The sequence below is a fragment of the Chiloscyllium plagiosum genome, chromosome 21 (assembly GCF_004010195.1).
Source record: "Chiloscyllium plagiosum isolate BGI_BamShark_2017 chromosome 21, ASM401019v2, whole genome shotgun sequence".
NCBI classification, from domain to species: Eukaryota; Metazoa; Chordata; class Chondrichthyes; order Orectolobiformes; family Hemiscylliidae; genus Chiloscyllium; species Chiloscyllium plagiosum.
In genome coordinates, this window is record NC_057730.1 from 44,146,089 (window position 1) to 44,156,622 (window position 10,534).

General features: G+C 41.4%; 1 protein-coding gene across 1 annotated transcript in view; it reads right to left on the bottom strand.

The window, feature by feature from the left end:
• LOC122560819 (acyl-coenzyme A synthetase ACSM3, mitochondrial-like) overlaps nucleotides 1–9,475 on the bottom strand; it is a 55,676-nt gene extending 46,201 nt beyond the window's left edge. Inside the window, exons 1-2 of the mRNA XM_043711942.1 lie at nucleotides 9,164–9,475; nucleotides 8,106–8,316 (exon numbers count right to left, since the gene is read on the bottom strand). Coding sequence (XP_043567877.1) covers nucleotides 8,106–8,316; nucleotides 9,164–9,394 — 442 coding nt within the window. The 5' untranslated portion in view covers nucleotides 9,395–9,475. The remainder of the gene's footprint in view (nucleotides 1–8,105; nucleotides 8,317–9,163) is intronic.
• Between the last annotated feature and the right edge of the window lie 1,059 nt (nucleotides 9,476–10,534).

A 10,534-nucleotide genomic window follows, 5' to 3' on the forward strand; every position in this document is an offset into this window, starting at 1 on the left:
TTTGTGTGGAGCCACAGAAAATGGGGGAGATACTAAGTGAATATTTTGCAACAGTAATTACTGTGGAAACGGATATGGAAGATATAGACTGTAGGAAAATAGATGGTGACATCTTGCAAAATGTCCAGATATAAAGAGGAGGAAGTGCTGGATGTCTTGAAACGCTTAAAGGAGGATAAATCCCCAGGACCTTATCAGGTGCACCCGAGAACTCTGTGGGAAGCTAGAGAAGTGATTGCTGGGCCTCTTGCTGAGATATTTGTGTTATCGATAGTCGCAGGTGAGGTGGCGCAAGACTGGAGGTTGGCAAACGTGGTGTCAGTGTTTCAGAAGGGGGGTAAAGACAAGCGAGGGAACTATAGACCGGTGAGCCAGACCTCAGTGGTGGGCAAGTTGTGTATTTAGAAAGGCAAAGACTGATTCTGGATAGTCAAACTGGCTTTGTGCGTGGGAAATCATGTCTCACAAACTTGATTGAGTTTTTTAAAGATATAACAAAGAAGGGTGATGAGAGCAGAGTGATAGATGTGATCTCTATGGACTTCAGTAAGGCATTCGACAAGGTTTCCCATGGGAGACTGATTAGCAAGGTTAGATCTCACGGAATACAGGAAGAACTAGCCATTTGGCTACAGAACTGGCTCAAAGGTAGAAGACAGAGAGTGGTGCTGGAGGGTTGGTTTACAGACTGGAGGCCTGTGACCAGTGGAGTGCTACAAGGGTCGGTGCTGGGTCCTCTACGTTTTGTCATTTACATAAATGATTTGGGTGCGAGCATAAGAGGTACAGTTAGTAAGTTTGCAGATGACACCAAAATTGGAGGTGCAGTGAACTGCGAAGAGAGTTACCTCAGATTACAACCGGATCTTGATCAGATGGGCCTATGGACTGAGAAGTAGCAGATGGAGTTTAATTCAGATAAATGCGAGTTGCTGCATTTTGGGAAAGCAGATCTTAGCAGGACTTATACACTTAATGGTAAAGTCCTAGGGAGTGTTGCTGAACAAAGAGACCTTGGAGTGCAGGTTCATAGCTCCTTGAAAGTGGTGTCACAGGTAGATAGGATCGTGAAGAAGGCGTTTGGTATGCTTTCATTTATTGGTCAGAGTATTGAGTACAGGAGTTGGGAGGTCATCTTGCGGCTGTTCAGCCTTGGAGTGCAGGTTCATAGTTCCTTGAAAGTGGAGTCGCAGGTAGAGTTGTCTGTTTTTCTGTGGAATTCCTAGCAGCAGCAGCAGCATCATGCCAATGAAAGGTATCAGAAGGTTGGGAAGTGCAGCATTGAAGTGGTGAACTGTACTCTAAGTGAGTCAGAGATGTGCCGTAATGATGTGATGAAGCTGATGGTTGTTTGATGCGAACCTCCATGGTTGGGGGTGCTCGGGGGATATCAGTGGTTTAAGGGGCTGCTGTCTGTGGAACATGCTCTGTGCAAGCCAGGGTTGGTGGGTTTGAGCTACCGGGAGAGGCTATACAGGCTAAAGCTGTTTTCCCTGGAGCATTGGAGGCTGAGGTGACCTTATAGAGGTTTTCAAAATTATGAGGGGCATGGATAGAATAAATATTCAGGTCTTTTCCCTGGGGTGGGGGAGTCCAGAACTTGAGGCCATAGGTTTAGGGTGAGTGGGCAAAAATTTAGAAGGGACCTAAGGGGCAACTTTTTCCCACAGAGGGTGGTGTGCATATGGAATGAGCTGCCAGAGGATGTAGTGGAGGTTAGTACAATTACCACATTTTATATGGGTATATAAATAAAGTTAAAAATCACACAACACCAGGATATAGTCCAGCAGGTTTAATTGGAAGCACTAGCTTTCGGAGCACCGCTCCTTCATCCAGTGGTTTTGAAGCCACCTGATGAAGGAGCAGGGCTATGAAAGCTAGTGCTTCCAATTAAACCTGTTATTGTGTGATTTTTAACTTTGTACACCCCAGTCCAACACCTGCATCTCCAAATCAGGTATATGAATAGGAAGGGTTTAGAGGGATGTAGAACGTAGAACAGTACAGCACAGGACAAACCCTTCAGCCCTCGATGTTGTATCAACCTTTTATCCTACTCTAAGATCAAACTAACCTACACACCTTTCATTTTATTATCATCCATGTGCCTCTCCAAGAATTGCTTAAATGTCCCTAATGCATCTGACTCTACTACCACTGCTGGCAGTGCACTCCATGCACCTACCACTGAACCCATCTCTGACAACTCCCCAAAACCTTCCTCCAATCACTTCAAAATTATGTCCCCTCATGATAGCCATTTCCGCCCGGGGATAAAGTCTCTGGCTATCCACTCTATCTATGCCTCTCATCACATTGCACACCTCTATCAAGATGCCTCTCATCCTTCTTGGCTCCAATGAGAAAAGCCCTAGCACCCTCAACCTTTCTTTGTAAGGCATGCCCTCCAGTCCAGGCAGCATCCTTGTAAATCCCCTCTGCACCTTCTCTGTAGCTTCCACATCCTTCCTATAGTGAGGTGACCAGAACTGAACACATATTCCAAGTGTCGATTTGGGGCAGACATCCCTGTTATCCTCATTTCTCAATAAGGTAAGAGTTACCATCAGCGTTTGCACCCAGACATAAATTAACAGGCTGTGGAGCGTATTCCTGTTCATTTTCTGTGATTTCAACATCAGTTTCTGAGCCTGTGGTGTCAAAAACATTCACATTCTAAAGCAATCAATCATGTGCAGCACACTTCAACTCAGCATCCGCAGGTATTTTAACGTAATTAAGTGGAGTGGAGTGTGTGCTGCCATATTGTGCAGTGTAGTGGATTATAGACCGAAGTACATGTAACAGCTTCAAAACACTGAGAGTTACATTTCAGCTGCTTGTCTGGAGGCCAGGAAGGTTGTTGTCCACTTGTGAAACCAATGGGACATTACAAATGTTCCACCATTTAGCATGTTCCATACTGAAACCTACTTCTGGTCAGCTTCCAGCATCAAAAACTCTTGTTGCCCCTATCTTAAGTCGCTTAAAGCCCCATTCCTCTCTCACCGCTGTGCTCACTGACTTACAATGGCTCCCAGTCAAACTTGATTTTATTATTTCGCTCCTTACTTTCAAGTCCCACCAAGGCTTTGCTCCTTCCTATCTCTGTAATGTCCAGCCTCCACCCTTCGAGCTATCTGCACTTTCCAATTCTGGCAGCTTGACCTTCCATGTTTTGCCCAGTTACACTACAGACCAGCTGGTCAGATGAACTGAGCAGTAGCAAATGCAGTTTAACCCTGACAAGTGTGAGGTGGTGCATTTTGAGATGATTAACAAGGCAAGGGAGTATACATAGAAGGGTAGGGTCCTAGGAAGTACAGAAGATCATTGAGACCTTGATATGTATATCCATAGACCTATGAAAGCAGCAGGACAAGTTGATAAGATGGTTAAGAAGGTATATGGGATATTTGCCTTTATTAGCCGAAACTTAGATTACAATAGCAAGAAGGTTATGATGGAGCTGTGTATAGCACTTGTTAGGCCAATGTTGGAGTACTGTTCAGATAACAGCTTGAGTGATTTGGTGTTTGATTTTCTTAATGGCGCTTCTGTGAAATGTAGTCTTGGGATGTATGATCTGGCAAATGGGATGAGATTAGTTTGGTATGTTTGGTCAGCATGGACAGGTTAAACTGAAGGGTCTGTTTCCATGATATACATCTCTATGAGCTGAAAATGTGTTGCTGGAAAAGCGCAGCAGGTCAGGCAGCATCCAGGGAACAGGAGAAACGATGTTTCGGGCATACGCCCTTCTTCACTGTTCCCTGGATGCTGCCTGACCTGCTGCGCTTTTCCAGCAACACATTTTCAGCTCTGATCTCCAGCATCTGCAGACCTCACTTTCTCATCATACATCTCTATGACTCTATGACTCTGTGTTCGTGAATGCCATCTAAGATGGAAGCCAGGAGTAACAAGTGGCAGACTGAAGCTGCCAAATATATACTCTGACTTCCATATTGGGAATTGTCACTGCCTAGCTTCTCTCTGGCACATGGGAGAATAGAAAATTGCATATTAATGAGGTGAGATTAAGTGCATGCAAATTGGCATCTTGCTCCTAGCAAGATTCACATTTCACCATTCAAAACATAATTGTAGAATTAAAGTTTTGTTTCCTCAAATTTGAGTATTTAATTTTTATGGACTCACTATGCTTCCCAACTTATTCGCCATTGCCCACATCATCCAGGGGCTGGACAAATTCAGCCGATCCTTTGTGCCTATAAGAGAGTGCCTGATTTTCATGAGTAACCCATTGTGGAGAGTAGGTGCAAGAATCCAACACCAGCTTCTTCAAACATAAACTCAAATGCAGTTTACGACTACTCAATCTCATTACTGTCATTCCACAGGAAGTAAATTTTTCTTGATCTTGGGCTGGATTACAAATTGTTCAGAATTGTGGATTCCCATGGTTTCAATAAAGCTGAAAGATCTGCCACCAAAACTTGGTGTTAGAATCCTCATTAATTTTTCATTATCTTTATTTTACCAGCATTGGTTTTGAGATGTGAATTGAGCACAGTGAGTATGTGATAGTGCTGTTCCTTTAACAAGGTAATGCTGTCTCTGGCTTTTTTTATCAGAGACGTTGCAAAAGCAGAGATTCTGAGAAGTATGGGGTTGAAGGGTGTTTCTCAGGCAGAAGGCTTTCAAGTTTAAACAAAAAACCTGTACAATGAAAGGTGAGTGGCCATTTCTCTCAGCTCAGCTTTTCTCTGGTTTGGTTTGGTTTTAGCAGTCTGGCTGTTCACTGAAAGCAGTCAGGCAGTTTGAGGCCACTGGTCCAAGAAACAGCTACATGGAAGAAGGTGTTTCATGCTGAATCTCTCTGCCATCTCTCTCTCCCTGTAAGACCCTGTGTTTGATTTTACCTTTTTTGCCAAGGGGTATTTATGGGATTGTTGCAAGTATTTGGAACAGCCTCATTAAGAACAAAGAAAATTACAGCATAGGAACAAGCCCTTCAGCCCTCCAAACCTGCACCAATCCAGATCCTCTATCTAAATGTTACCTATTTCCTAAAGATCTGCATCCCTCTGCTCTCTGTCCATTCATATGTCTGGTTAGATACATCTTATTGTGCCGGCCTTAATTGCCTCCGCTGGCAATGCATTCCAGGCACCCACCACCCTCTGCGTAAAGAACTTTCCATGCATATCTCCCCTAAACTTTTCCCTTCTCACCTTGAACTCATAACCCGTAGTAATTGAGTCCCCCACTCTGGGAAAAAGCTTCATGCTATCCATATGTCTATATCTCGTGAATTTGTAGGCCTCAATTAGGTTACTCCTCAACCCCCGTCTTTCTAACGAAAATAATCATAACCTCTCCTCATAGCTAGCACCTTCCATACCAGGCAACCATCCTGGCAAACCTCCTCTGCACCCTCTCCAAAGCATCCACATCCTTCTGGCATTGTGCTACCAGAACTGTACGCAGTATTTCAAATGTGGCCAAACCAAAGTCCCATACAACGGTAACATGACCTGCCAACTGTTGTACTCAATACCCCGTCAGATGAAGGAAAGCATGCCATATGCCTTCTTGATCACTCTATCGACCTGCATTGCCATCTTCAGGATACAATGGACCTGAACACCCAGATCGCTGTGGGCATCAATTTTCCCCAGGGCTTTTCCATTTACCATATAGTTCAGTTTTGGATTGGATCTTCCAAAGTGCATCACCTCACATTTGCTCGGATTGAACTCCATTGATCATTTCCATGCCCAGCTCTCCAATCTATCTATATTCTGCTGCATTCTCTGACAGTTCCCTTCACTGTCTGCTACTGCACAAATCTTAGTGTCATCTGCAAACTTGCTAATCAGACTACCTATATCTTCCTCCAGATCATTTATGTATTCACAAATAGCAGTGGTCCCAACACAGATCCCTGTGGAACACCACTGGTCACAGTTCTCCATTTTGAGAACCTCTCTGCCACTACTACTCTCTGTCTCCTGCTGCTCAGTCAGTTCTCTATCCATCTAACTAGTACACCATGGACCCCATGTGACTTCACTTTTTCCATCATCCTACCATGGAGAATCTTATCAAATGATTTACTGAAACCCATATATATGACATCTACAGCCCTTCCCTCATCAATCAACTTTGTCACTTCCTCGAAGAATTTTATGAAGTTGTTATGTCACTGATAAGCCCATTTTCTTCCAAATGTAAATAAATCTTATCCCTCAGTATCTTGTCCAGCAGATTTTCTACCATTGATGTCAGGCTCACCAGTCTATAATTACCTGGATTATCCCTGCTACCCTTCTTAAACAAGGGGACAACATTAGCAATTCTCCAGTCCTCCGGGACTTCATCCATGTTTAAGGATGCTACAAAATATCTGTTAAGGCCCCAGCTATTTCCTCTCTTACTTTCCTCAGTAACCCGGGATAGGTTAAACTGCAATAATCTCTTGGGTTTTCAGATAAGTTGTTATTCTATATTCTGTCCTCTTTTGTTTGTTTTTCATTTGGTAATCTTTTAAATAAATTCTATTTTATTTGAAACTAAGAGGTTTGACCAGCTGCATCACTCCGGAAATATCCGCCTAACACCTGCTTAAAACAATTAGCAAAGTTATGGTTCAGGCTACCTTCTTGAAATGTTTTGAGGGGGTCTGGCTTGGACCATAACAAGTGCAACAGTTGGACCATGGACTGGCGCTTATATTAAAACAAAATAAAACAAACAAGCTGTTGTTTGTATGTGAGGCCATACCTGGAAGTTAATTGCAGGTTGATTCATGACCAAAAATTTATATAGCTGTTCCGAGATTGGGAGAAAGCATTGGATTGTGTTTTTTGTGAAAAGGAGTTTGTTAGTGTGTCAGCATGAAGATTTAAAAGCTTTGTGCCTAATCTCCCATTAACATGGCTATTAATGATCTCAGTACCTGGGAACTGGTTCCAGCAAGTCTGGAAGAAGCCTTATGGACAAGCAGATGGCAGATGTTGAATAGTAACTGGGATCTTGTGGGGAGATGGTTATTCTGGCAGGGAGATGCCAACGTTTTCAACTGGATTTTGGATTGTGTTTTCTGTGAAAAGGCATTTTGCTGTTAGTGAGTCAGCATGAAGGTTTAAAAACTCGGTACCTAATATCCTGTTAGCAGGTATTGGAAGTTCAGAAAAGATAAACTAAGTTATAAGTATCACTGACTTCCTCTGAGCGAGCTGAAAAAGTAGCCCTGATTGACATCTTCAGTAAATCAACCAAGAACCAATCAAATTTGCCTGTGGAAAAAGCATTGTGAAAACCACTTAAGTTAACTGACTAGTTTTGTTACTTTATTTTAGTTATGTCTTATCTGTGTTTCTTTGTCTGTCTGTCTTCTTGTGAATGGAGCTGAAAGCAATCATTATTGAGTTTAAACATAGACATCAATTAGATTACTTTGTTGTTTAATTTTTTTCTGAGAAAGTTACTGCAATAAAGTCAATAAATTGCTAAGTCTTTTGTTTAAGCTATAAACCAAGTAGAGAATTCATTATTTGCAGAGTCTAGAATTGGTTGTTCAAAACGTCTGTTTGGGAACCATTGGGATCACTTTTGAGGATGTTTGAAGCTTTTAATTTCGCTGTGTTGCAATTACTTAAGTAGAAAGTCTGATTTGGTTCGGCCCTGTTTCCATGCCCTAGTACTAGTTAACAGGCTTTTAAAACCATTACAATCTCTATTCCATTTCAAAAATACTGACATTGAAACCAAAACTGTGATGTCACCATCAATGGGTGATTTGCCTAAATAATTAAATCCAATAAATGGGAGGATGCTGAATTACATATAAATTGAAAAGGACATAATCACTCAGGATTAATGATTATTGCTAAGGTATTAATTCAGTTCCATCATACTGGGCTCAGAACCCATTTCTACAAAAAGTGAAGAGCTTAAGCAAAGATATTTCCAAATTTGTAAACTAGAATAAATTCGAATAAGTTCTTCAGAACTCTCTGTGAGAATTTGATCTTTTAATGGATTTCTTCAAGACAATTTCTTGTAGGAAGCAGACAGAAAAATGCTTTTGCTAAACATCCATTTTAAACACCATGTTACCACAACACCTTTACCTGTTCTAATGCATGCTATGTTCACAAGCCACCATTCTGGAACTCTGGGCAGGATAACAAGAACCCTATCCTTTAACTGTAGGTCACAGGCATCTGACAGGATATTGGCCACCTTCTTGGAGTGGACTTCAAGGTCCTGGAAGCTCCATTTCACTTGTTGTCCATGTTCACTCAACCACCAGAAAGCAGGGTTTGAACCTCTGCTTCCAACCTGTGTAAACACCAGTGGAAATATCAAGCAAGTAAAAATGCAAGAATGCACCATACCACAAAGATTTTTCACAGAAAACACTAAAATTTAATGAATAGGCTTATAGAAAACATATTCAGAGCATGCATCTTTTTAAAAAAACTTTCTAATGATTGACATTGCAACAGTTGAGATGTTTTGATTAGATTACTTACAGTGCAGAAACAGGCCCTTCAGCCCAACCCGACCCTCCAAAGAAGCAACCCACCCAGACCCATTCCCCTACACCTAACACTACAGGCAATTTAGCATGGCCAATTCACCTAACCTGCACATCTTTGGACTGTGGGAGGAAACTGGAGCACCTAGTGGAAATCCACACAGATACAGGGAGAATAAGCAAGCTCTACACAGATAGTTCCCAAGGCAGGAATTGAACCCGGGTCTCTGTCACTGTGAGGCAGCAGTCCTAACCACTGTACCACCATGTCACCCACAAGAGCTGGGCAGCGAAAAGCTGTCCATGAAATGTCTGTTTTAAATACCACTATAAATGTTCAACTGAACTTGAATAAATATTTGAATAAATTGTGTAACTTCAAAAGATCAAAGCAGAAAAATTACTTTTGCTAATTCTCAACATTATAAAAGAAGGCTTATAGTATTTAAACGTGACTATAATGGCTATAATTCTAAATGGCTATAATTTCTATGTTAAAATATATAATTTTACATAGAATGCCTAAATTGTACCAACCATGCAACTATTTAAAACACTCTGATGAGTCCATAACTTCTTCAAGTTTCATAGAAAACATTTCTTACATCTAAAAATGAACTCCATCTATCATACAAGATAACAAAATACCTTTTCCATTCTACTCCAGTTATCGAGGACATCATTTGCAAAATTGAAGTATTCTGGCACTTGTGACTTGTACTCCTGTTTGATAGATTCATAGTCTTTGAAATTCTTAGGGTTACATGTTTTACTAGTTGCAAATAATGATCTTAATTGTATCTTCAAAGTTGTAAAAGCTCTTCGATCGCAACTAACCAAGTGCAGTGAGTTAACACTCATTATTTGTAACTTCAACATACCAAATAGAATCAGTCAGACATTAATTTAACTGCATGTGGAATAGAGAAGCAAAATGCACAATGAAACTAGAAGGACGAATAGTAACAATGACAAAAGCTTGGTGCAAGAATTGGGATCATGAACAGCAGTAAATGTGTAACTGTGAAATAAAGACACGTTAATGATTTTCAAATTATTTACAATGATTTACTATGTTGAAGATTTGAAGAGCCCTGTTCAGAGTTTAACCTGAATTGACATTTGCAATTATATTCCAATTGTTAAGCTCAGCTAAATGGTAGTACTGTGTGGTTCAAGGTCAGGTCAGGAATATTAGAGTCATTACTCAGCATTTTAGGAACATTATTGACACACAGACTAGCCAGATTGTTTAAGTTGCTTCTGATTAGTTGAACTTAGACAGTTCATGAAACCCTTAAATGTATGCATGAATAAGAATGGACTTGTGAATATGAAAAGGCATATTAATGTAAAAACAGTCAATGTCCGATGGTAGGACTTTTCAAGTGTGGTCTGAAGCTGAAACTTGGGGTTGCAAGTTCTCCCAAACACACTCCACTCCGCGAGTCCTGGAGGTCTTTTTCTCTAACCTCTTCCTCCAACCTCTACTGCCCACTGAAGGACCTCATAATTTTTGTGCTTCGGTATATGTTCTCAGTGGGAAAATGCTTGTGAATCACTGCCCTATGGGATCAAATAACTTGTACTAGTTCACACATGGACTGTAATGGGCAGGTCTATAAACCTACAGCTCCTGTTTTCAAATGAACTCATTTACGAATTACATTTGTACAATTCAGTCAAGTACACAATTCTTTGATAATACAGAACATAACATGACTAAAAGGATCAAGATTTGGGAGAAGATTTGTAGCTTGGGTGCTCGTTGTTGTGGTTCTGTTCGCCAAGCTGGGAATTTGTGTTGCAGACGTTTCGTCCCCTGTCTAGGTGACATCCTCAGTGGGAGCCTCCTGTGATGTTTCCTCCGGCATTTATAGTGATTTGTATCTGCCGCTTCCGGTTGTCAGTTCCAGCTGTCCGCTGCAGTGGCCGGTATATTGGGTCCAGGTGGATGTGAATCTGTGGATGAGTGCCATGCCTCTAGGAATTCCCTGGCTGTTCTCTGTTTGACTTGTC